The 27,443-nt window shown below is 40.4% G+C and overlaps 2 protein-coding genes across 4 annotated transcripts in view; one reads left to right on the top strand and one right to left on the bottom strand.

The window, feature by feature from the left end:
- Nucleotides 1-6: 6 nt before the first annotated feature.
- Nucleotides 7-15,509, bottom strand: SYT15 (synaptotagmin 15). Of its 3 annotated transcripts, none has more exons than XM_086751797.1 (8): nt 15,383-15,509; nt 12,232-12,430; nt 11,418-11,560; nt 10,573-10,868; nt 9,591-9,761; nt 7,819-7,939; nt 5,461-5,640; nt 7-1,997 (listed from the first exon to the last, which is right to left on the bottom strand). In XM_086751797.1, exons 1-8 carry the CDS (start codon nt 15,387-15,389, stop codon nt 1,963-1,965), a joined length of 1,152 nt encoding a protein of 383 aa, XP_086607923.1. In that variant the 5' UTR covers nt 15,390-15,509; the 3' UTR covers nt 7-1,962. The 3 variants fall into 3 exon arrangements, with proteins under 3 accessions (XP_086607923.1, XP_086607921.1, XP_086607922.1); XM_086751795.1 differs by lacking the exon at nt 7-1,997 and adding an exon at nt 3,086-4,214; XM_086751796.1 differs by lacking the exon at nt 7-1,997 and adding an exon at nt 3,086-4,214 and having other exon boundaries at nt 10,573-10,850.
- Nucleotides 12,304-27,443, top strand: part of GPRIN2 (G protein regulated inducer of neurite outgrowth 2) — a 34,351-nt gene continuing 19,211 nt past the window's right edge. The window contains exons 1-2 of the mRNA XM_086751794.1: nt 12,304-12,356; nt 12,594-12,815. The gene's annotated coding sequence lies outside the window, so the exon portion shown is untranslated. The remainder of the gene's footprint in view (nt 12,357-12,593; nt 12,816-27,443) is intronic.

Raw genomic sequence — 27,443 nt, 5'->3', positions numbered from 1 at the left:
ATTAATTCTCAGGTGAAGGTCACTTGTCTCATTTCTGTATTTAATTACTTGTGTACTGATCAATCTGGTCAGATTCTATTGATCAAACAGGTTTGTGCAGCTCTGCTTCTCATAGTGAATTTAGTCTTCTGGTTTAAGCCCTAGCCGTCTTGTGATAATTTCCCAGTATTTTTGTCTTATCTCTGAAGTAGTCTCTTGGCAGTTTTGTCAACGAGCATAAAATGTTGATCTTATGCCAGCAAAATCAATTTCCTGTTGTGCCAAGATACCTGAGACCAGTATAAGAAAGTCAGCATAGTGACACCAAAACCTGTGCTCAACACAAGCACCGCTGATGTGCGAATCAGGTGCAAATGGCAGGACAAAAATCTCCAGAAGAAACTAGGTAGCCCCTTATACAAATAAAATACTTGCCTAGGGCAAGGGAGGAACCAGTCACAGAAGAGACTAATTGTAGTGTCCTCATGTGATGATCAAGAATAAAAACTTTGTTTTGCTACTGCTAATAAATTATACTAAAGATAATGTGGAAAAATCACAGCTTTGCCAAAGGAGAATTCAAGAGACTTGCAATGATTGAATTTCACCTCATTGTAAAAGCACTTTTTCTTTAGTGTTCTGTGACCTGGCAAAAATGGGATGACATTGTCCTAACCCATCACCTTGGGGAAAGTCCTAAGCATCTGTGCCTTTTATACCTTATTCTAACTGTGCTTTGCTCGGTAGTGTCTGGTTCTGGAATATGAATTTCTTAATGCCAGGGAAAGCTATGTTGAAGAGAAGAGGAATTTTAGTGTTTGGATTTAAATGAGATATTAGCACCAATGTTGATCTTGTATGAGTGAAAACATTGAGAGTATTTTGAGTTTAGTAATACTCTTGAAAAACAGACATGGATTGCATCAGGGAAATCCTTAAGATTGTTTCAATATTCTGTCAATGTGTGGTCTCATTAGGATGATTGGATAAGTTTGGATGGAAGTTATGCCATCTGGATTGGTGAGCTGTGTGTGGCTAACCTCCAAGTTCTATGTACTGTGGTTAAGTATTTCCAGCTGACTTGAACCCAACTGCCTCATTCTCTTCTCATGATTTTTCAGATCACCGCTCTGACTCTTGTTTAACAGTATTCCTTTTTGAAATCAGCCTACAAATGTGACACTATAGTTCAATGTTAACTTGAAGAAATTTACCGTAATTCCATAGTTTCTTTGGTTCTTATATTCACTTCAGTAATTCTGTGTAAAATTTCTAGGTCCTGCTGCCTTGTGTTCACTATTTCACTTTTCTTCCTGCCTTTCAAATAGGAAGCCGTTTCATTTTCTGTGCCTTCATCTGGCATAGAGATTTATTCTGAAGGAGCCTTCTGATCCTTTATCATGTGCACTGCATCTTGCTCTGTTTCAGTTTCATCAGGCTGCTGCTTTTAAAATGTGCTGCTATATTAGGAGCAAGCAATTATCAAATACATCCATTTGGTCTCTTGTTGTTAGAGTAGTGCAGGTGGTGGTGATTATTAGGCTTCCTAAAAGACCTATAGGTATAATTTTCAGTGGTGGAGAAAGTAAGGTAGAGAGTGATCCAAAAGGGAATATAAATACTCTGAGTAGCAGTAGGGCTTCTTCTCCAAGATCTTGTTCTGTAGAACAAGAATGTACCCGTTATTCATCTCTGCTCTAGAAGAGTGGTAAATTGCTGGTCACTGCCCTTTGATGGGGTTGTACTTTCATTAAGTTACACGCTAGATTTATTGCAGAGCTTTAGAAATTCCTGTGTTTGTCAATAGTAATGGGAAGTATTGAGAAAGATACAAAATCATACGAAATGTTACACCTGTTTCTTGTGTATTTCTTGAATGGAGGTTTTCTGCGCTATGCATCTTGGAAAATTTTAAATTTTTTTAGAGGAAATGAAGCACTGTTAGGCACTGAGAAGTCTTAAAATCGTTCCTCCTCCTTCATCTCATGAAGTCTCAAGCAGAAGACCAGATGGACTATCTGTAAAAGGCAGTAGGTAAAAAAATTACTCCATTATGTGACAATTGATATTCTTTATTAAATAATATTTCTTGCTTTACTGGAATAAATCCCTTGTTCAGGAAGAGTCAAAGAGGACCTCTCATTTACTTCACTTAAATGACCTTCAGGAAAGTCAAGTACATTGGTAAGTGCATTTAAATATATGTCTTCATTATGTTAGCTGGAATTACTGAACACACAAACTGGAAGTATTATACTTAAATGTATAAGAACCACGAAGTAAAGAGACCACATTAGTACAATGCATTCTTTTATTACTTGGACTGTACTGTACATTGAGTCAGGGGACTTACCACTTTACAGGTATTTCTGTTACTAGACACTGTAAATTACATGTATCTTCCTGCACAAGTCTGAAACATTCCTAACCATTTACTTTTAAGATCTTTAATGTTTATTGGTATAATTTAAATCATAAAAAGGGACATAATGCACTTGTAAAATTGCTTTATTGTAGTAATACAGTTGTTACAGAGTTTATATATAGGTTTTTTTCATAGATTGAACATGTTGCCTATTAGATTGGTTTTCAGTGATTTTGTAGGAGTAAAATGTGAAAACAGGTCTTTGGGGTTGCAGGGGCTGGCATTACTCATTCAACAGAGATATAATGAGGGTTGAACATTTTGTAAAATTCAATTAAATGTAATGAGTCTAGGCTTATGTTATATTCAGTGCTGCAGTTAGCAAGACGGACTTGAGGGTACCATGTAACATTTCAAATGGAGGATTGGGTGAAGTGGAGTCTGTTATCTTACAATTCCTCTCAGATGTATTCTCATTCATAATCTCCTTTAGATAATAACAATATTATCAAAATGGAAAGTGTTCTCATCTCTCTGGAGAAGCTTAATTTTTAAAATATATTTAATTCATGTATCCTGTTTGAAAGGAAGTTGGCTTTAATTCAGCTGCAGAAATCATGATCCTCTTGGAACATAATTGTTCAAAATGTTTTGCTGCAGTAGTCTGTGTATCTCGTTGATGACTGTACAGCGTGAAAGGTAGAGTTCAGGTCCCCAGTGAAAAACAAGAAGAGAAAAATGTCCTATTTATTTTATTTTTATTAAAAATAATTGCTGTGAATTACTTTACAGAACAGTAATTTACTTAACAAAGAAAACTCTCCCACTAATACAGACATATGCCCTGGGGGCTTTAGCTAATTGGATTTTAAATGTAAGAATGGTCATACCAGGTCAAACCCAAGGTTCTTGTTACCAGTGCTCTGTCTCCAGCAGAGATGTGTTTAGGGAGAAGTATACAAGGACAGGATAGGTCCCTTGTGTTACTTTTGCAGAGTATTCCAGTGTTTGTCTCGAATCATTTGTCCCTTCAGGACTGCTTTTATTCTTCTCCCTTAGCGTCAACACAGTGATGTACATCGAGGTCAGCTGAAAACATCTAACTGAATTACTGCAAGAAATACACTATGCTGAGGGACATGAACAGATACTTTTTTGATCAATAAACACTCAGTGCTTTCCACCATTCATATTCAAGAGGCTTTAAATATAATGCTGCTATTTTAAATAAATTGTAAATTTAGTAGTCAGTCAACATCTTTTGGGCTTTGTCTGGTTTGGCATGCTTACTGGGCTTCCATCCCTTTTGGCGAAGTTACTCTGTGGTGATGCAATGAAGTCAATAGTTAGGCCTGGTATCATCATTGACAATTCTTAGGTCATTTTGGGTTCTATCCACATGATGGATGATCATTTGTGCCCAGAACCATGCCCAAGAATTGTATTTTACTAGTCAAAATAACTAACACTGGGAAATTGTTTGTCCTCCTGTTTTGTTTACTCTGCTGCATATTAATTAAATTGGAAATATATTTTGAAGAGAGGAAAGAGCTCCAGCCTACCAGGGACCAAATCTTCTCTGCGTTTGGGCAAAGAAAGAATTTACTTATTTTATTCTTGTCTAATTAGGAGTGTAAAATGGTCAAAGATTTTGTACCCTTTATCATTAGATTATGAAACATAGTGACAGCTTTTCCATTTTAAGGTTGACTTTTTTTTTAAATCCATGCTGTTTACATGCTGTGGCAGAGAGCATGCCATCGTTTAACCAACTCCTTTGGCTTGCTGATCATTTCATTCCAGTGTTCTAGTTCTTTGCCACGGGTGTACATGAAAGGCCCAACTACTACACGTCCTAGCAGATGTGTTTCTGGGAAAAAAAGTAGTTAGTGATTAACAGCAGTGAGTGCTGCTCTGAAATCTGATTTAGAATATTAACTTACATTTCTCTAATGCATGTTCTGAAAGTTAATTTTTAAACCAAAATTTTCATCAAGGAATTCACTGTCGATATCAACTTTTGTAGTTTCTACATGCTAAGAGTCACCATTAAAAAGTACTTCAGCAAGTGGGTAATCAGTAACTTCACTAAGTAAGTTAATTCAGGCCTACCTTATTGCCTCACTCTAAACTAGAATCTGTTTAAGGCACACAGATCTGTCTGCCCAGCTCCTCTACCTCAAGTGTACTGTGGAAGCGTGCCCTAGCTCCGGGCATCAGCAGCCTCAGTGGAGTCTGTGTGATGCTTTAGCCTGGGCAAGACAGCTGGGAGTCGCAGTATTTGGGTCCCACTGATCACCTTCTGCCAATGAGCAAATGGTTTCTTCATGGCTGAACTTTTCAGCTGTGGATGGGGAAAATAATTTAAACCTGCCTTATATGAACATCAGAATGTTTGTAAAGCATTTGGCTCTCCACAAGTGAAAATTATGGAAGATTCAAGTACTGATTCTAGTTCTTGTCAATCCTCAAAGCCAAAGCACCTGCCCAAGATCTCACCTAAAAGTATTTTTTTAGGAGCCTATGAATCCCATTGAGGGTATTAATGTTTCATTATTGAGATCATACTTGCACTGTAGGGAAGATGTTTTTCTTGTGAGCAGTAGAAATATTTGCAGAACTCCTTACTGGATTCTCTGACAACTAGTGAGAGGTGACCTCAAGCATCAGGTTTTCTGCCAGTGAATGGGGATATTTGCAAACTCTCTTCTTTCTCACTGCTTGAACTGCTGTGATAATGAAAATTACTGTTCTTTCAAATTTGGTTATGAACAGTGAATGGCTTCAAGATTTTTGGAGGCTGGGAATTATACACACGTGTTCACAGAAAGTAATTGCATAAGCTTGTTTTCTTAGGATATCAGAATGAAACAAAAGTACAGTGATTACCTACAGTTAATTATGTCTTCCATTGAGTTTATCTTTGGCCTCTGAAAGACATACTTGCTGCAAATAAGTGGTTCTGCTTTTTAAAGAAACAGCTTGTGAAATACCCCAAACCTTGTATATGTTTCATGACTATTGCTAAAAAGGAATTAGTTCCTCCCAGGTTTAAATATCTCTGCAATATGTAAGGAACTTATGACGTCTTAACTGTAATAAATTATATAGCTTACTTTCTCCCTTGATAGTCTGGAGCACAGATAGACTCAGGCTTGCTGTATCCAGCTCTGTCTGATCTGCCTTGAAACTGAAGGTTTCATTATACACTGGATTGGGAGATCCCAGAACAGCTGCTGTCTTTTTACTTTTGATGAATTTATTATGGTTCATAAGTGAGACTTTGACATACACACCTTGGAGAAAAAGAAATTCAAGAAGAAAATACATCAGAGGCAGTTGGGAGAAGGCTTAAGGAATTTCTTGCTTTCAAGAGTCAGTATTAAATATCAAATTATGTCATGAACAATTTGTGAAACACATGGCAGCATGGCAAGGCACAACATTAAGCAGGGAGTACACAAAGTACTTAAGATGCAGTTTTGCAGTGCACCTTCCAATTTAAGAGCTGTTGAAAGGAGCAGTCATATTCTTACTCTGCATCCTTGATTCTCCTAGTCAAAGAAGAATCCTTAAACAAAAGGTTTTACTAATGACTTCTAGCCCTGTGGTAAGGGATTCTGTAGAAAACTTGAGGAAAAGATTAATGATCTCTCCTCTTTTTTTTTTTTTCTAGAAAATATTGCCAGAATTGTGTGAGTGTGGGAACAAGAACAAAAAAAAATACTGCTTTGCTTCCTGAAGGGGACCTGTGTCACACTGTGGTCTTAGTCAGTAAATCTTTGACAATGAGATCCAAAGCAGCCTGAAACTTTCCATTCTTCCTTACTGTTCTACAAAATCTAGTGGCAAGCATGTAGAAATTATATCTTAATTGGTGGCTAAAGATTTGCTCTTTTGCAGTGAAGCAGTAATAGATTTCATGCTGCTACTGTGTTTATCACTGCCTGCTATTCAGTTTAAGGTTCAATCTGTATAGCAAAAATTGTTAGAAATGTCAGGACTGAGACAGCACTGATGGACTCCTTATATCCCCTTGTTATTTCTACAGATCCAGCAGGCTCTCACTACTGTTTTGGAGGGTGCAGGATTACCAGAACAGACTTCTTAAGACAGAGCTGCTACCCAAGCGCTATATATGGAAAGAGTTACTACGTAAACTGCTTGCACAAAGTTTGACTTTTCGTTACTTTATTATTTCTTAAAACATTTACTTCAGTGATTGGAATCCAAAAATAAATGTCTTCTTACTGTCCTATACTGCTTATCTTCCATCAAAGGCTAGTGTTGCGCTAAGCCCTGTTAATATAGAAAACTTTTTATTCCAGTTTCTTCAGGATTTACCAGAGAATCTGTGAACAGAATCTGCTATAGAACCTCACAACAACCTGCAGGCAGAGACATGATGTATTAAGTGTGTTCTCCCTCTCTTGTAAAGCTATTGAGACAATGCAAAATCAGAGCATTTGCTCTTGGTTCATTATGCTACTTTGTTCATCTGCCATGAAACAGTCGTATTTTTTCTGGCCATCCCTATCTTAATTATTTGTTTGCTGAAATTAATACATTGTCTAATATCTCTTTCAACAAGTGCAAAGGTTATGATTCTGCTTATTGGAAACTTCCATATTCTCATTTCACTGCATTTTTTTCTCTTATGAGTTTTACCCTAAGCAGAGCAAATTTATCTCTAACATTATGAATGTAGATTTACTTATTTAGAGGGCATCATTTCTAAAGTTAAACATCCTGGTAACAGCACATCAAAGAAACCTCAAAAAAAGCTTCATAATTGATGTGTCTATGTAGAGAACTAAACCTCTTCTTCTTAACTGCTGGGTGTATTTTGTGTTTATATTGTTTAGTTTCAAAGCCCGTAAAAAAAAAAAATCTCACTACAGATTCAAACTCAAGCTTGGTTCTTCCATCTATTTTTGCTTTGAGTGTTTAGATTTTAAACAGCATTTTGAGGTAATCTCTACACACTATCTCTGAGGCTAAGGGGACAGAGCATGCTGGAGCAGGAAAACCCTCACTGCAGTAAGGGAGAAAAATTGTGACTCCATCCCATGGTCCTTTGAACAACGGCCAGTGATTCTTACAGCTGTTACCTCTGGTTTTTTTTTGCCTTGAGGCAATTCTGCTAATATCAATATCCCCTGAAATGCCACCTTCTCTGGATTGGAGCGCAGCAAAGAGATGTTGTGCACTGTATTAAAGCAGGAGAAAAAAAATTGCTACTGATAATGTGAGACAGTTTATTATGAAACAAACAAAAAACATAGCAGAACTGAGTTATCAAAATCTAATTACCCCAGTAACAAACTATGACTTGTTTCCAGTCAAATTAAATCACCTGGATATTTATTTGTTCTTTTCAGAGTCACTCAGTGCAAGCCTGGGTGGACAGATGAGGAAGGAGCAAATTAAAACAGGAATTCTGGAGCTGATAGCAGAGAGGATATCACACTTACTGACAGCATGGCTCTCCTCCTGGAGCTTCAATCCCCTTGCCCTCAGAACCACTACAGTGAGACGGCCCAGATAGTCATTGTAGCTGAGGGAGAACTGGATATCACCATAGTCTGAAGGAGGCTTTGGAAGCAGAACAACATTTGTCAAATATATCTGAAAAACTCTCCCTTCACACAGACAAATGGGGGGAGAAAAGTTGTTCTTCATACTACCGGTTTCTGCCACACCAAGGCATGCGAGTAATGGCTTTATGCTATTGTGACATTTGTCGTGGTTTTGTTAGTAAGGGGGGGCCTAAGGTGGTAGCTTCTGTAGGAAACTGCTAGAAGTCGCTCCCCTTTGTTCAGTGGACTCGGCGGGGCCTAGGGCGGACCTGCTGCTGGCCAAGGCCGAGCCGATTTGTAGCAGAATGTCCCGTGATAACGCCTCTGCAATAACATATTTAAGAAGGGGAAAACAGAAAAAAAAAAAAGAGAAGAGAAGATGTGAAGAAGCTGAGTGGGGGCAGAGGCGCAGAGGGGGAGGCGCAGGCCTCATGGGCCTTGCAGGCCTCACCCTCTGGCCTCTCGCCAGGCAGCCGACTGGGCCCGACTCGGTCCAGCCCGGCTGCAAGAAGTGGAGAGGAGATGAGAAGTGAATAAGATGTAAAAAAAGATCTGAGAGACATCTACCAGCCTGTTGTGAGGAACGGCTGCAGACACCAAGGTCAGTTCAGAAGGAGCGGGAGGAGTAATGTGGCTCCTGGCCAAGATTCCCCTGCAGCCTGTGGTGACAACCATGGTGGAGCAGGTTGTCCCCCTGCAGCCCATGGAGGTCCACGGAGGAGCAGAGATCCACTTGGAGCCCGTGAAGGACCCCGCACCGGGGGAGGTGGATGCCTGAAGGCAGCTGTGGCCCGTGGAGGGCCCGCTGGGACAGCTGTTCTGAAGGGACTGCACCCGTGGAAGAGATGACCCACGCCGGAGCAGTTCCATGAAGGACTGTGGCGTAGGGGTGGGACCCCACAACGGAGCAGGGGAGGAATGCGAGGAGTTCTTCCCCCGACCATGAAGCAGCGGCGTGAAACAACATGTGATGAACTGACCACAACCCCCATTCCCTCTTCCCCCCTGTGCCGCTCGGGGGGGGGAAGGTAGTAGAGATAATGTTAAGCTTGGGAAGAGGGAGGGGTGGATGGAGGTTATCTTGTTCTCTGTCTCATTATCCTGTTATTTGTAGTAATAAATGAATAGTTTTCCCCAAGTCGAGTCTGTTTTGCCCGTGACGGTAACTTTAAGGATTTCTCCCTGTCCTTATCTCAAACCTCGAGCCGTTTTTCTTATATTTTCTCTCCCTATTTTCTCGGAAGGTGGGGGGAGTGAGAGAGAGACTGCGTAGTCTGGTCCGATCGGGGCTGAACTACGACAACATTAGAACCAATTAATCAGCCTTCCTGAACCTTTGAATTCCTATCTCTTCCATGTGATGCCTGTTTCCTTGCCTCCTCTTTTTTTTTTTTTTTTTTTTGCTTTTATTAATTTAAAACAGAAGCAAATAACAAAAGCTGCTTTCTTATGTAACTCTGTCCTAACGCATGTGACTGTTTCTGAGCAGTAGGATAATTCTCATACAACAGCTTTGGATCTGCAGGTTGTTAAGACTGGAACTTTGATTCCAAATGTTTATCAAATACTTTTGCATTTGGTACAACATATTCTACTTCAGCTGTACCCCTCCCATACTTGTAAGATGATAGAATTTCCACAATGCCTGGCAGCCTGGTATCACATACCTCCAAGTTTTCTTTCTCCAGATCTCTCCATATGACTAGTTTGTTGTCATCAGTTAATGTTTCATTTTTCAGTGGGAAGATAACTTGGCCTAGGAGATGATGCTTCTTCTGTTTATCGACATGATAAACCAAAAACTTCAGAGTCCTTTGGAGCAACATCTTACTGGAAACCTGTACAGGAAAAGGAAGAATATATTAATAATTATAAAACATCTGATAATTTTCTACTCTAGCATGACTTCAAAGGAAGAATTTTTCAAAGTGCGTTAAAGGTAGGTGGAGATTTCCTTTAATTATTTGAAGTCCACTTTATTAATTTGCCTGAAGTTTTAGCTGTGCAGGAGTTTGAAGATCCAAACTAAAATAGAATGAGTTCATTTCAAAAATGTGAGGTTACCTGGCGGTTTTTCAACTCGTACAGATCCAGTGTTATATGATCCACTGACTTTGACACAAATATTTAGAAATCTGTAAACATTCATTTTTTTCAGTTGTTTGAAACACAAACTCTTTTGGTTTTAAAGCTTTTGTCTTGTGATACCTGCTGAAAGCCTCTTGGCATAGGGAGCCAAGCTCCTAGCTTTACAGCACTATGCCAATAGCATGCCAGACATCTCATGAATTGTAGTTTCTAGCCTACTTCCGCAGCAAAGAAACTGAATGCTGTGAAAGCACTAGTTCAGTGTAGATTACTTCTGGACTTTAGAACTGCTAGGCTGAACTGCTCAGCCATAATTTAAACTGGAGTTTTCATAATTCCCAAGGCAAGTTCTGGAATCTTCAGCTTTGGTGCTAAGATCAGTTCTGAAGCCACACACTTCAGTAGCCCAGGATCTGCAGAAGCCCCAGTAATAAATCCTGTCTCCAGTGGAAACAACTTCTGTCTTGATAGAAGTTTGTAGAAAATTAATTTTCAGAAAACATGTACTTTGACAAATCAGTATTTGCAAACAACAATCTGCTTCATCAAAAGGAAAAGTACCTGAAAAACAAAGTTTTCATCGAACTGTGGGTTAACGGTTTTGCGTTTTGTTTTGGACTGCAAGTAGCTTCTTTCATCAGGCAGCAAGTAGATTTTCACAAATGGACTACAGGAATCAGCAGGAGGCTGCAGTTTTCTGACTTTGATCAAGGAGACAAGGAGCCTTTCTGACTCTTGCTCATATTCTATGGAGAACCAGAGGCGGCCAATGTTGCCTTCAGGAAATTCCATCTCGCTTTTGTCTTCAGGAAACTTGTACAGATGTGGGTTAATGGTTCCTACAACATAAGCTCCAGCTTTATGAAATAAAAAACAAGCACCCTCAGATTAGTCTCCAGACTATAGCAGGCATTTTTATAACCACTGCTGTATTTCGGGAAATCACATTAATCTCTTTATTAGCAGTCCATTTTTGCATAACTTGTTACTTTAATTCCTTTTCCTTCAGATCTAGGGGAGTAGTTGTAGGCTGCACCACTTTCCTTTTCTTTCCCTTATCCTGTGACTGTACCTTGATAGTTTTGGGTATTCGTTGTTGCAATCTGCAACTGGTCACTCTGCTGTTTATGGGGACAACAATCAAATACTTCCTGAATGGCACTCATGTTGTGCCTTGACAAACCTCGGAGAGAGATTGCTTTGTCTGTCATATTTGCAAGGTCCCTCATGGCTACATTCTGACCCAATTCCTATATATATGAAAAATATATATATATACATACAGTGTTTAGAGCTTCTACTGTGTAATGCTATGTCTGGTATGCCCCCAATAAACATGCTTCATAATAATAAAGTGACCTTTTAGAAGAATATCTTTAAAAAGCGCCATTTTTACAATGCCATACCCAAAGAATGTAACGATGACCGTGGCCCAGACTGAGGAATCATGTAGGGATCACTGTCTTCCTGAACCTGTTCTTGGTTCGTCAGGTTAACCCAGTCTTGCCCATGCAGTGTCGGTGGAATGATAAATGGAATGCTTCTGGATCTGCTCAGAACAACAGCAGCTACTGACTCTTCTGGTTTAAATATGAAACCAAACTCACAATTTTGTAAAAACCTCTATGGAGATGCATAAGTAGAAAATATAAATACTCATTGTTTTATGATTGATTTTATTTGTATATTGCCTAAAGGTCCAGTGAAGGACATGGGATCTTAATTCTTCAGACAGGTTGCTTACTTTTTCCCTTTCTTCTTCTTTAGAACTGATCTTTCAAAAGAAAGGAAGAATTAACTGCAGCTGCTTGTTTTAGAGCCCCAAAGCCATGCAGTAACTAACTTTTTAAGAGAGTCTCCTTTGTGAACTGAAGTCCTATTGCTTGGTTCTCAGGTGCTTCATTATGAGACCACCAGGAATGGCTTTGGAACATAGGCAGAATTTGTCTAGGTAACAGATAAAGCTATCTATGCACCAATTACACTTGAATGTATTATCTTTTTTTACCTAAATCAGAAATAATCATTGTGTTCATAGTTACAGAAAGTATTATTTTCCCAGAGTTACAAACCAGAACGTGATTGATGTTTTCATGAAATTTAGGAGCGTCATTTATTTCTGTACCTGCATATATTTAGATCACCCCCACATCTGAGATTTGATAAGTTGAAATAAATTACTATTAGTGTATGCTTTAAGAACAAAATAAAAATATGTACCTTGTGCTTTTTGGTTGAATTTCAGAAGTTGGCTGATGCTGAAAAATGGCATTTGCATTTTTCCTTTTGACAGAACTTGTGAGCTTTTCATAAGAAAGGAGGTGGCAAAAGTTCTTCCAGAGCAGGTATGCAGTTATTCCAATGAGAACAAATAAAAGGATCCCTCCTATTACACCTCCAGCAACAGCAACTGCTTGTTCTGTTCAAACATAGAAGCACATGAAGCATCATAGGAGGATCAAAGTTATGTACATTTTGGGGGTAGACAGGAATATTAAAGCTGAAAAACTTGATTTATATTCCAAAATTATTTTCAAATTAATTGTTCTGCTCATCATGCATATTTTTGTCTTTGGTTATAGCATCAAGCAACACCTGGAGATGTATGACATCGGCAGAAGAGTGTTCAGATATGCTGGCAATGACTGCAACGTAAGAGATAAAAGACAAGAAAAACCCAAAACCCAAAGAGTTGTTTGCGCTTCTATTTTATGTTAGCATAAGAATTTACTTTAGTATGGCAGAAGCACTAAAGCTTTCATAACAGAAGAAAAAGAAAATCTGGGAGGACCCTAATGCAAAAGGTACTGTTATTTTGGTTTATTCTTCCAACTATTCATTTCTGTTGAATTTAGAATAGATCCTGGCACAAGGAACAAGGCAAAGCTCTGCATTGTTTTCTTTCTAAGGATGCATGTGTTTCCTGATCTGTAAAGTCAAACTTAATTATCCACTAAACACTGTTTCCTGAATCTTGATTACCCCCGATAAAACCAAATCTTGTATAATTTGGGTTTTGTTTTTTTACACTAAAAAAAATTTGGAAAATTAGTAAATGTTTTTAATACGAGTATGATGAATTCTGTTGTGAGAATTTCTCACTAGACCAAGGGTAGACAGTTGATAATGGGCTCAGTTCACTGTTTTCTCATGTTTGCTGAGTATGCTAGAGTGAAAGGCCACTTCTGCACTGTACCTTATATCCACGCTGTCTTGGCCTACCACTAAACTAGTACTGATGCGTCGAGATGTGACTAGGTCTCAACTGAGAATGGATCCTACCAGAACATACTGTGTCTGAAAGCAGTGGTAGAATTATCTTCTCCTCTGCAGCCATGGGAGGCAGCTCAGAATCTGCTGAGTATGTGTACTGCCAGTTCTCAGGGTCTTCTGTGAAACTGAAGCAACAAAGCGACCTGGGGGTTCTGTCACAACTGGTACTGACTTTTTTTCCTCTTCTCTGCTTTTAGGTAGAGAACTGATTTTGCTTTATTCCTTTCTCCTTTTTATCTGTCTGTGCTTGGTAGATACCTTGCAGTTAGCCACCTCTGTATGATGGTACAAGTAAATACAAGTACAAAATAGTTAGTCAACCCTAGTAGTAGTTTTGAATAAGAATTCAAAACTAATTTGACACAGTTTAATTTATTGATTAGAGCTATAGAGACTAGGAAGCGAGTTGCAAATACATGTATTGCTGATCTTTTTCATGGTTGCAGTGTTGCAATAATTGATAGGAAATGTCCTTCAACTACAGAACCCTTACACAAATACCTTGTGCTATAAAACTAACCTGGCCGTAGTGCCTCAGAGGCCTTTATCTGATTCTAGCTCATTTCCCTGCCTTTGGTACAGTCATAGGAGCCAACTTTTTGCAGCTCCCCTCCAGGTGTGTTGCCTTAGCTCTCTGCAGGAATTGGCTGGCTGGCTTCCCCATGGATCATAAAAATCACTCATGTCTCCCAGCATCATGGAGAAACCACCCTGCTCATGGCTATACCACAGCAGCAGGCACTTTGCTGTCCTTGCCACTGGTAGGTGGGCTGAATACATTTCAGCATTTAGCCAGGCTGTTAGTACAATAGTATTAGTACCAGACTTATGGTATGGGTTAATACTAATACAGAGTCAAGCCTGGTTGTGCTACACTGGTAACTTAGTTTTCTTTCATAAGAAGGCACAGTATGACGAAATCCATAACAAATGCTCTCCTGGGTATGGAAATTCTGTGTGTGTTCCTGTGAGTTTTGTAGGGCATGCTTGAGTCACTTTTGAGTCAGATTGCCATTTGATGACAGCTTAGTAGCCCTGATGCAGGAAAAAAAGCTTTTATTCCCATGAGCATAATTGAAATGGATGGTTCACTGCATGTAGGTGTCCTGTCAACAACACAAATATTTATCTGGCTAGTGGTTTTACTGTCTGACATGGGTATCTTAAAGCTTAACATTTCAAGGAAGCTCAACACGACTCTAACTTGTCCTCTCCATTTCAAAGTCTTCAGGACTCTCACCAGCGGTCCTGTCTTCCCCCATCACCAGTTTGTCAGCATTTTAAGGACAGGAAGCTGAGGTGCGCTGTGATGCAATATCTAGTACAGCAGCTGTGCACTGATTTTGGAGCCAGAGAATGAGTTTCCAATCTCTTTGTTAATGAGTTTAATGTATTGAATTTGTTCACTGCAGAATGATGTTACGTATTTACGGCCCACCCTCTGCCATTCACTCAAACTCTGCTTTTTTATTTTCACATAGTAGTAGATATAAGGTAAAGTTTTACCCATTTCAGTAAAGCTGCCTATGACTTAATGAGGGTAGGGAGAATTTGGCTTACTCTTAGTCCACCTTACCTGAGTAGATCAGCAACAGAACCAGTAGCCTGAGGCACAGTGTCACACCAGTCACAAAATCAACCACTGAAATAAGGTGAATCTGTTGTGTGCAGGGAGGAAATATGTATCTCTTAAAATTAACCACCTGTCCTCGTGAGAAACTGATGTGATGTATTCTGCTGTGGTACAGGATCATGGCAGCTGGAGATGGAAGAGACCTGTGGGACCACTGCATCCCCAGGTGGCCAGTGCTGGGGACCTGTCTGCCGTCCATAGGCACCAGGTTTATCCCAGAGAAGCGCTGATGCCGGGGGCAGGGAATGCGGGGTGGGGCAGACCCCCGCCTCACTGCCTGCTGCTTCCCTCGCTGCCTCCAAAGGGATCGGATGGCTTTACCGCCCGCGTGTCCGTCGGTTTCCTACCCAAACTGGTAGTGGGGAGGGCGGGGGGCGACTGCCTGTTTTCCGAGGGTGCCCTCTCCTCCCCTTCCCTCCCCGGCCGAGTCCCAGTAGGGCTGCCCCGCGCCCCACCGGCGCTTACCGGACATGGGTGCTGGGGCTCCCGCAGTCACGGCCCCTGTCCTGTCCCGTCCCGTCTCCGATGGCAGGCGGCTTCCCGCTCCCACGGCGCGGGGCTGTCCCACGGGTGGCCCACGACGGGGCTGGAGAGGGGGCTAGCCCCCCGGGAGGGCTGGGCGGAGGGAAGGAGCTGCGCCCTCCCCCGGCTCTCCGCGCCCGCCCGCTTCTTGCTCAGCCAGTGCGACGAGACTGTATCTTAAATTTAGCAACCGTTTGTATTACACGTGCTTGCTCCGTTCGCAACCATCGCATGCGCTTGCGTACTGCCACTTAATCTAAAAGCCAAAGACACGCACAGGAATTAAACCAGTAGGATTCTAATGAAATATCATCTGGATCTGTGGAATCTAAAATGTCTTAGTGTAGATGTAGTGTGGTTAGCTTTTTCTACTAATTGTTCAGTCCACCATAAGTAAGAAAGCATTTAGATCACTTTTACTCTAAAAAGAAAAAGCTCCGTGTATTTCAATTTGGCACTCTTAACATAGTTAGCTGTTAAATAAATAATGCATAGTCCATGCTTTTGCTGTTCTTATTTCTGCACTGAATTAGTAGTAATATTGAAGTATAGATTTTTTGCTCAGCACTCTTGCACTTGTCAGGATAATCTCTATGAGCAAGTTTGAGGCAACAGACAGTTTTGAGTTGTGTGGCAAGACTGAAGATTCTCTGCTTTTCTTTACAGTGTTCTCTCTTGAGCTCACTTTTTTTGTCTGTCTAAGGAGTGGTAAAATTGCTTTAAACACCTGACTGCTTTGCAGAACAGTGCTGAGCAGTTAAAGTGATCCTAGCCAGATGCACTGTCTCCCACGCGAGCTGTGCTGCTTGTGTAGAGGGCTGTGAAGCTTGTGCACCTCAGAAGTAACAGCCATCAGCTGATTCAGCTCTTGTTTCAGTGAGTCCATGAATGGGATGGGGTGAGCCTGGAGGAGCAGGTCTCACCTTCTCCAGGTTCCCATGGAAGAAATTAATAGCAAAATTGCTAAGCAGGGAGCTTTAATTTTAATCCTGTGCTGCACTGCAAACCTCCTGTTCCCTAGTCTTTCTGTGCTGAGTTCCAGCACTGGCTGGAACTCAAAATATAGGATGCGAGGAACACAGTTATCCCCTCCTTTATCTCTGATTAGTAACCTCCTTCCTAGCTGTAATTCTTTACAGGTTCCCTGTTTCATCCTATATATTACCACGCTTGAAGGACCTAAAATTAGTTAATATAAACTGAATGTAAGCATACTGCTTGCCATCTGTCTGAATGTGTCTGCTTCCAGCATGTACTATAGGAGAGCTCAGGAGCAACAGATGACAGACGTTTCTCTGCATCCACTGTGTGTCTGATTATTGCTTCCACCCAGAAGCTGATATGATTTCTTTTATTACTTTAAAAGTCCAGCTCTAAGATCAAATACAAGATAATGCTGATCTGCCCATGTTCACATACTGTAACTTCACTATTGTATCAGGGAGAGTTCTGGAAATGTGCTTTTAATGGTATTTTAACAGGTCTGTTCACGTATATAGTATTGCCTTGACAAATATATTCTGCCCATTCCAGCCTTGACCAGGATTGATTGACACTCTCTGCTTCTCAGTCAATGCTGTGAATATTTATTCAGTTGTGTTTCTCACCTGCTGGATTTGAAAAATAATTTTGTTTTCTCAGAGAAAGTTTATCTCTGGAACAGCTGAGAGCAAGCTTAGAGTTTAATGTTTTATGAACCTAGATATTGTACTGTAAATATTCTAAGTTTCTGGTGCATTTTTTGTAATGTAACATACACGTTTCAGTGTATCCAGATCTCACTTCTTACAGTAAAACCTTGGCCTTTAAAAGCCCACATAAAATTTCCAGTTGTAACTATGAAATTATATTTCCTATACTTCAGGATCATCACCAAGACATTCTAGTTTAGAATACAGGGTAAAGGATGCTGCATTCTCCTCACTTTATTATTTTTGTAGTATTAGCAACAAAAGTAAGGAGTCACGCCCCCAAATAGTAATACATATTTCTTAATTATATTTTCCTTTGTGTTCTGTTTTTCTGACTCTGGTGCCACATTCCTATAATGTTTTTGAAAATATACATTCTTGTTAAATTACATAGTTCATCATCTGGGGAGATAACAAATACTGTCATTTTCACTGTGTAGGTCTGGCACCACTTTGCTTATAGGGGATTTCCTTGCTTTAGTGATAGTTAGTCTTGTTTTGAACGCTGAAATTATGATTTGATTTTTTTTTATGGCTGCTCAGGTAGAGGTTTTCTTGCTTTGGCAAAGGTGAAACTGGTACTGAGAAGGCAGACATGGTTACTGGAAGAGATGTGTAGAAAAAGTAAGCCTTAAAGTCTGTAACAGACTGTAAGTCTGTAAGCCTGAACGCTGTAGCGTTGCTCTTAAACTTTGTGCGAAACAGAAAGAGAAGTTGGAATGGATTATAGTCTCTTCAGGAATTTATTTTAAAAGTCAGAACGCTCAAGCTGAAGAACATTCTATCACAAAAGAGTTTTCTAAAATCTGTTAATTTAAATGCAATGTTGTCACATTGCTTGTGAGATGCCAACTTAAGTAACATGTTTGCATCATTTATTGTATTACATTCTTATAATTTCTACTGGAGTGGGTGAAATTGAAATGTACGCATATTTTAAATTTGATATCTTTGTGAAATATTTGCTCAGCTCCTCTTATACCATTCTGTTTACTGTCAAGTTGACTGCATTAGTTAATGCTGCTTGTAGGAACACCCCATGACAGAGGATAGAGAAATGCTTAGAGGAGATGTAGCTGTAGAATCACAAGCATCAGTAGATCCTTCTAATGATAAGTAATTCTAACATAATTCAGTTGACAGTTTTCCTTTAAAGTCTAATCCCTACAGATCCCATTTGGCAGCCCTAGAATAATCTTTAAATCCAGGCATTTTATGTGAAATATATTTAAGTTGTTCTGTCTTCGCACCCATTTCCTTGTATTTATGGATTTTGACTTTCACACAGTGGTATGTTCAGTCAGGGAGCATTGATGGGCACCTTGACTAGAACAAATTACATCGAGAAGTATAATAAAGGCAGTAATAATGTGTACTTAAAATTTCTATAGTGCCTTTCATTCCCAGGCTCCCAATTTCTCCACCAGCATTAATTACTGGTAGTTAATAATCACAAAAGCTTTTTGAAATAATAGTTATTGTTATCCTTATTTTATAGATTGTATAATAACTGGAATTCCTCCAGATTCACACTTGTATAGCTGCGATAAGAATTTCTCCCACAATCTACTGTTGGCCTTGGATTAACATCTAGTTCTCAGCTTTAGCAGGCTATGGACTGTTTCAGAAGAGAAAATGTGAAAGACCTACTCTGTCATAAAATACACTTTGTATTCTTTCATTCTGGGAGTCATTAGTTAGTTTCCTTTCAAAAGAAAGATGGGAATGGGAGAGTAAGTGCATCCAGAAGGGAATGAGTTTTCTCTCAGCTCTGCTCTTGATGGTAGTTGCCTTTAAGCAGTCCAACTTGCAGTGTCTCAGGCTACAACCCAGAACATCTCTCCCAGCAGCATTAAAGGTATGAAACGGGGACAGAGGCAGGGTCAACATGGACAACAGGGTGGAGGGGGACAGGAAATCTTCAAAAGCTGCTATGTTTGGTGCCTCTAAGAAGGGCCTAGGGAGAAAGACAGGAGGAAAAAAAAAAAAAAGAAAATAAGGGGGGGAAGATAGCATTAACTCAGTTAGGGAGTTTGGATTCCTACTTTGGTATTTCATTTTAGCTCAGTAAAACCCCTGACACTGCAGCTAACCTTGATATTCTTCAGGGAGAGGCAGGCAGAATGCTTTCTGGACCTGCACAAACCTTCCACCTGAGTGTATCTGTCCCATCAGTTTCTTCCTGGCACAGAGCTGGTCAGTGGAGCCTTGGGCGCATAAAAAACTGCCTCAGCTTGCACAGAGCTGCTGTGCAAGGCTTTTTTTTTTTTTTTTTTCCATGCTTTGATACTCTTCTTTTGATACGTATTTGAAGTCCCTGACAGACATGAACACACAATATATTTGCTTTCTGTTTAGGGCCTTCTTACAAATATTTTCAGCTGTGTTATAGTATACCTGCTGATGTGAAAGTATACATAGGTAAAGTCTGCATATCAGCACTTCTATAGTGGTTTTTTTTTTTACGTTTTCCTTTCACTTCTTGTATGCTCTAACTGTTGGTGTGGCCTAATAATAAAATTTATACAAACTGTAGCACCACCTCCTGTCCAAAGTTGGGCTTTGGTGTGACTCAATAGAGCAACTATTTCTCAAATAGATGAAAAGGTGACTTTTTTCTTTTACTGTGTGAAAAAAAAGTGCAGAAAATGTGAACTTTTATTCCTTTTCCTTCCTGTGTTCCACTTTTCCTTCCTGTGTTCCACAACAGGAATTTCAGCAATACCAAGTCTGCTTTTGGTGGAACACGTTCTTATGGTTATGGGGATTTTTGCTAGTGTGAACTGCATTAAGAAAGTTAGCAGCTGTTGCTGTTTTAAGAAGAAACAGTACAAAATGTTTCTTTAAGTTTACTTTTAGTAATAAAAGCTCAGCATTCACAGATGATGTGCACAAGGCCTGTAGAGATTTTTGCATAGAAAATTACTTGTGAAGCTGTGGCTTGCATGGCTTTAAAGCTTTTTGGGGGCAGTATCTGGCTCTTTCTGGTTTTGTACACCACCTAGCCTTGGTAATAGTAATCTAAACTTCATAACTTTGACAAGGCCTTGCAAGATTACCTGTGTACACATGCAAAATAAACCATTCACACAGGTGTAGAGATGAACAACAAATGTTGCTTTAAGGCAAGACTTTTTTTAGGCAATATTTTCTAACTCACTCCCTCTGGAACAGATAATGGATTTAGGCCAGACACAATGTAAATAAGATGAGTACTCTAAGACAGATGGAGAGAGATTGCTGAGCAGGCAGATAAGTCTGTAGCCAGGAATGCATCTTAAGATTTGGATGAAGTGCAGGAAACACAAAATCATATATATGGCATAGCAATTATACCATATGCAATATAGCCCTAATTGGTACAGCCTTATGGGATGCAAACTTTTAACTGAGAGCAAAATTTGATTATTTGTTTGGGGAGCATATACAACTGGAATGAGATACTGAAAGCTGAAGATCTGTTTGCTTTCACTTATAGTTGTTTCTGCAGGTACATGCACCTGAAACTGCTCCATATTCAGCAATAACATTACAGATGTCATCTACATTTTTTTGTGTTTAAACAACAAAAAAAAATATGCCCCAAAGCCTGGGCAAGACTGCAGTGAGATCCTGAGGGTCAAGGATGTAAAAAAAAAAAAAAAACAACCAAAAAAAAAAAACCAACAACAAAAAAAAACCCCTAAGTGTAGGGGAAGAAAGAATAAACTTTTTATGTAATTAAGTCCTTATTTTGTCTGCGTAAGTGATCCCTTTCTCTTTGTGAAGCAGCTGGGAGACTATGGGGCAGGTGCCATCCTTGGGCTCCCTTGGCTGACTTTTCATGCAGGCCAGAGCTCAAACATGACTGATGTCACCTGTACCCAGCTCTGGCTCTACCAGAACAAATGGTTCAGTATGATCACAGACTCTGCTAGGAGACCATCTTAATATGTAAAGCAACTTAGAAAAAGCACTGTGCCTGTTCTTTTACTGCTTTTGCAACAAATAATAAGGAATACCTGATCCCTTTACAGAATATTTCTCATACTGAACAGTATCTAGTATGCATCAAAAATAAATAATGACCTTTCTTAAGTACACTTAATATGGTGGGATTTGGCTCCAAATACATTTAATGCCAAGTCATATTGAACATGTGAACATTTGGCCTGTGCATGAAAATTAAATCAGGTACAGTGTAGATAACGTGTCACATGGGCAACATTGCAGCATCTCTGTCAACTATTCAATTGGCAGGAAAAAAAAACAAAACCAAAAACAACCAACCCAAAATGAAAAAACCCTACAACCCCCCAAAAAATCAAAAAGGATTCATCTCAACTCAAATCCTTTCACAAATCTAATTTAGAGCCTAATCAGGAAGGGCCAAAATGAGCTGATGAGGGCACACTTTATGTAGTAATCACTAGAACAATGACTGCTGTAGCAAGAATGCTGCGCACTGTTCCTGTTGTTGGTTCCTCACTTAAAATGTATGTGAAAATGTTCTAGGAAATGCAAGAAATACCAGAAGGATGCAAGTAAATCTTTCAAGCTGAGGAGAATCAGCATCATTCCCACACGTATTGTTGCCTTGCTTTACTCAGAAAGGTAATTTCTGGATGGTAGAAAGCAATATTTTTTCCCTAGGAGCTAAATAAACAATTTCTGTCCCTTTCCCAGTCTGGGGCTCAAATGGTGTGTTCGGTGTTTGGCAGTGCAAACCTGAAGGACACCTGCCAACCATTAGCCAGCCTACTATTATAACGTTGGTTGTATGTATGAAGAAGTACACTGGGTTTTAGGACTTCAGTTGATACTTTTTTTTTTCCCCTAGCAATGAATGTAATTTTTTCTCAAAGAGAATGGACAAGATATATTTGCTTATTTGGCAACCAGAGGTTGAAGGATGGGAGAGAGTTAAAGATTTCCTTTAGATTCCTGAGTCCTATGAGTCAGTATGTCCGTGAGCAAATGTTACATAAACTAATAGATTAGAACAAGATTTAGTTGCATAAACACTGTTACTGCATTTCAATCTGTCACAGAGTCAACCCTGCAGATTATTGCAGGCAGAGCTAGCCTGAGGCTTACTGTCCATCTCGCTGGACTGCCTCTGGTGCTGGATGCACTTGAAATAGCATTATTCCCTTGCTGTGGGGATGCTCTGAAATCTGTGTACTACTCTATAGGTCTTATTTCTGCAAGCCTTGTTTAAAATACAGTGCTGTTGCTGTCAGCTTGTGTCTAGTTTGGAATGTCACCCTGGTATATTGGTTGCATAATAATTTTGTTTGTTTTATTTAACCAAGGGTCATGTCTCTCACGAGGTTGGTCCGATATAGGCAGCCCCAGGGACTAGATCCAAATCCTCTTCAAATTCCCCCAGCTTCCCTGAAGCCTCTGTCTCTGTTCTTCCATCATACTCTCTTGGCAGCATATTCCAGACTAGCCTCTCACCTCACCTGAGGGAAGTCAGGGAGACCAGCATAGGTCTTCAGCATAGCCAGGGAAGGCTCCCTCTGTGTGGGACAGAAATGGGGATGTGTATCCTGCCCAAGCATATTGTCTAGGGAAAGGGAGGCTGGATGAGGGGTGAGTGGGCTGGAGTCAAGCCACAGGCCGTGGGGCCAACAGACAACTACGTTATGATCACTGTGTCTGGGAGTATTCCAGGTCATATGGGAAAACAAAGCCTTTTTTGGAGCTGCACAGCTATGTTTTTTCAAAGTGCATGTGGGTCAGAAATTATGCTCCCAGGCTGCGGTACTTTCCTCTTGTACAGTGTTTTCCTTGGTGCTTTCCTCAGCTTCTTGCTGATACCATTTCCTCATTTTACATCTGGGAATTGAGGCATCGAAGTTCAAGTCTTTATTTAGATGCTTGACTCCCATGAAGTACAGCTAACTATCTCTACAGCAGACCAAATATATATTTTTTTTTTTTTAATCACACCATTTGTAAACCGAAGAGATGTAGTATATACACTACACTACCACTACTGTGGTTTTGAGAAGAGTTCAAATCCAAATTTGCAAGAGTCTTGGTGGACAAGTCATGTAAGACAGAAGTATTGGTGACTTCTCAAAGTGTAATGTTTTGCACTGTTATTTTTTTTTCTGAGCGCCCTGCTGGCTTATGTGGTGCTGGCTTGCCTCCTTTCCAGCTGAGAGTAACAGAACAGATCAGATGGAAGACTAGCAATGAAAGGCAGAGGGAAGCTAAACATGTGATTAAATTCTCAAAAAGGCCAAAGCCCTTATTGCATGAAAGGCAGTTTAAAGCTACCCCAAAATGGGCTTGAGGTGTTATTTCTTGTGCAATTATTGTTTTTTTTGCCACTGGATATTAAGCAACTGCAAAAAACAGGGGAGACATTCTGGTGGTTGTGTATGGGAGGAAATGAGATCTGGGAAAAGGAGAAGTGAGAGCAGAGTGCCCATGTGATAAGTCCCTTGGTTTAAGATGAAATTTAAGGTTTCATGTTGTAAAATTTTTAGTTTTTATAACAAAACATGCTTAAAAGAGGAATCTTGTTTGTATTCTGAATAATTAGCTGTTCTATTCATTTGATAACCAAACAAAAACATAGTGCTGTGTAGAGATTTGCTAAGTCTTTGAAATATATGGGATTGCTTATATCAGCAGGCTGCCTTGCAAACTGCCAAGGCAAAATAAAGGCAAAAGAACTGGTCTGCTTTGAGAAAACTGCTCTTAAATCCAAGATGAAAAAGAAAGGAGATGACACAGCTCAAAGCCACCATTTTTCACAGGACTAAAAAGCCTGACAGCTTTCAAAAAGATTAATCCTGGAAAGAAGAGTATTACATCTATGTTGCTCCTTGAAAAGTCATGTCGGTAGTACTACAGCTTTATTCCCAAGAAAGATGAATGTAGATGACCTGGCAGATTTCATGGTGACTTTATGAAACCAACAGATGAGATAAACCCATACAAATCATCTTGTTTTTCACAGAAAAATAAAATTGCAGAATAGAAGCTTATTTGTAGACCATACTTGCTATAATTGGGCTATTACAGTTATCTTCTCCCAGGTGGAAGCAGCAGAAGGTATCACGCTGCTCACTAGATAAAAACACTCTAAACGTGTTTGATATCTATTCTTTTCTAAAAATAGAAAATACAGCCCACCAAACCTGGCATATCCTTAATTAGATGTATAAAAATGGCTTTTTTTTTCTATAGATCTGTCTGTAATATATAATAGTGGAGTCTTTAAAGACTAAGGCTGTTATTGCTTTTTAACAGTGGCTTTTTGTTAGGCTATCATATGCATTGCAGTGCATCTTGTGCAATAAGGGTCTCTAGGGGAAGGGTTCAGTCTCAGTTTTGGTAACACAAAAATCCTTGTTGGATTAAACGAATAAACCATACCTAGAACAGAGACTGGACCCCAGTCTCCTGTCCCCATATTGACTGATCACTAGAAAAGATTGCAGTGTTCACTCTCTCCTTTTCCCTAATTCTCAGTGGATCTTCAAGTTGTTAATGCCAGGTGTTACCTTGTGCAGTCTAAAAGTGTCCGTGCGTGCTAGCCCATGCAGGTTTTTCTGCAGCGGTCAAGGCCAGTCCAAGTTGGTGCGGCTTTACGTACACACCCTCCTCCACCAGCCCCATGTGTTCACCCTCTGCCTTCATGCTGGTGCTCCTCTCACCCTGCAGCATCAGGTTTTCCCTGCGGAGTCTGAGGAGTGCCAGGAGAAGGGGTACCAAAATAACACAGACTGGTTTACATTTTGGGGAAGTGACAGTAGAGGTAGGTCGTGATTCTGAGGATTATTTGGATGTAGATACTTAAACACTACTTTCCTAGCCAGTATGGGGAAGCCTGAGAATTTGAGGAGAGCTTATTTTCTTAAATAACTCCTGTACATGTCATGATGGTCTAGAGTGGCAGATATTTTTAATAAGTTAAGCACTTAAATATAAATAGCATTGCTTTCTTAAGTAGAACATTAATGTGATCAGATAGAATCTGATCAGATGGAATCTGTAAGTTATCTTTGCATTACAGCTGTTGAATGTTTATCTAAAATTTTAATTTGAAGTTTTTGTCATATTGCTTATATGACAGATAAGCTTTCTTTGTAAAATCCTATGTTAGAAATAATTGTGCTTCTTATGTCAAATGGAAGGTGACAGTCAGTTTTATGTTTTCAATCAGTCTCAGATGTTTCACTTGCCTCAACTGTGTGTGAGAACGCTTGCTATGCCAGCTTCTATACTGGACTTGCTGGCATTATTTGGGGTATCTGAGTATAAGGAAAAACTGGAAACCTGGCACTGCTTACAGAATGCCAATTTAAATAAAGGGCTAGCAGTATCTAGAGCGGAGAGCTTCTGACTGGTTACAGACATTGTAAAAATGAAATTTGGCTATGATGCATTAGTTATTATCTTGAAGGCGCTCTCAGACTGTGCTTAAGTGCTATTACTGTTCAGAAACACTCAAAAATACTTTACAGTGGAGATATCCCAGGACTTGATCCAAATTGACTGTGGCAGATGATATTCAGGCAAGTGAGCAGTGTTACCCACCAGAGAGCATATTGTTCCTGGAGGGCTATGGTTTTGTTGTAGGCTAGGACATATTCCAGAAATGTATTAAGCTAAAATCAGCCTGGTTGCAGGTGCCCTTTCACTGGCTTAAGTGGCTTTGAATCAACAGACAGTGCATATCAGCCTTCCGGGGCTTGCGTGCAGAGCCCCCAGACAGAGATGGACAAATTGCAAGAAGCATGTTTGCGAGTCGGGCCAGAAAGGCTCTTCCAGTGCAACACTCTCCCACCTTGAACCTGCCTCCTCCAAAAGCAGTTGCACCAGCTGCAGGGCTTGGGGGGTTCCAGGCTGATGGAAGAGTTGAGTAACTGCTATCTGGGCAGGTTCAAATCTCCCCACCTGGAATGAAAAAGTTACTGCAAAGGATAGCAGTCCAGGCAGTGCAAGAAAAAGCTGTAGGGTGATCAATGGGAAGGGGCAAGGAGAGAGCTTCAGTACAGGTTCTTAGGTCCCATATGGAGGAACCAAGAGATCAGGATGGCTTTCCCTTTTCTGAAAAGGAGTAGCTGGACAAAGGTGTGGTTGGTGAATTTTAGGTTAGACAAAGGGCTTCTGCGCTAGGGCTGTCATGAATGCAGAAGCCCTGATTGCCTGGATGGAGGCTGGGGTGACAAAAAGTGGCCTGCAGGTCTGACAGCTCTGCCCCGGGGTGCCCTTCTTCAGCAGGCAAGCAGAGCTAAACACCTTTTCTCACATGAGGTGACTCAAAGTCATGGGGCCACTGGCTTGCTTCTTTCTGATCTTCAAGCGCCCAAATCAGTAAATAGTGATTTTGAAAGCTCTTTTCCATGGCTGGGCAGAGGACTTTAATTTTATAAAATGAACCACATTCTCACATGTTTAAACCCTGGGTGGAGTTCTCGGGGTGGGAACATGAATGCTGGTCAGGCTGAGCAACAGTGGCAGAACTGTTTTGCAAAAATTCTATTGAAAAACAATGTTTCCCTTCTCAAGAGAAAGTGATTAACATTGTCTGGATTTATCCTAATGTATCTGTAGGCTATTGACTTCTCAGTTTCTTTTCACTGTCAACTTTGTTAAAGAAAGATGTCAGCCAAAGGCCTTTTGCTGGAATAAGAAGGGAAGCAAAATGCTGTAGAGTTGTCCTCTCCCTGCAGCACTGGTGCAGTCCTCTGTCACTGGGAGGGGAGTCGCTTGGGTGTGATGCTGGGCCACCAGGAACATGATACGAGTGTTCTGGAACAGAGGAGTTCAAGGAACTTCTGTTTCCGGCCTTGCAGGAAGGATGCCCGGGGTCAGCGCAGACAGCTGACTGCAAATGCCTACTCTGCATCACTGCTATAATAAACCTGGCCAGTCAAGTAAAGCAGCCGGAAAGCTGCTGCTGACCCGTGCATGGCTGTTAACCCCTGAAATGCTTTCCTGACCTGTAGCCCAAGGGAGTAATTGCTCAGTGAGTGTGTGGGGCTGTGTGTCTTAGGAACAAAGCCTGGAAGCACATAGAAAATGACTGGTTTTGCAGCCCAGGCTGAAGACTCGGGAAGCAATCCTGTGGTCTTAAAAGCATCGGGAGGGGGTTCTTAGTCCCTCTCTTACAGCTGAGCTAAGCATGACGGGATCAGAGATCCAACCAGCCTGCCTTGTGTGTAGCTCTAAATGGAGGGGAATAGGCCCAAAGAAAATAAAAGCAGCTCGCAGTGTACAGGCAGGGAGTGGTGTCTGGGAGAGGACAGAGTGCAGCAGCTAATAAAGGTGAGTGAGAGAGGAGATTCTTCACAGAAACAGGCCAC

The sequence above is a fragment of the Chlamydotis macqueenii genome, chromosome 7 (genome assembly GCF_036417535.1).
Source record: "Chlamydotis macqueenii isolate bChlMac1 chromosome 7, bChlMac1.mat, whole genome shotgun sequence".
Taxonomy (NCBI): domain Eukaryota; kingdom Metazoa; phylum Chordata; class Aves; order Otidiformes; family Otididae; genus Chlamydotis; species Chlamydotis macqueenii.
The sequence above is the reverse complement of the archived record's forward strand: the minus strand, read 5'-3'. Positions and strand labels throughout refer to the sequence as shown.

Coding starts and splice junctions, on each gene's coding strand:
- SYT15 (XM_086751795.1), bottom strand. Junction 9,762..10,572: donor ATGAAAACTTTGTTTTTCAG/GTACTTTTCCTT, acceptor TTTCCTGTACAG/GTTTCCAGTAAGATGTTGCT. Junction 4,215..5,460: donor CCAGACTATCAAGGGAGAAA/GTAAGCTATATA, acceptor TTTTTTTCCCAG/AAACACATCTGCTAGGACGT.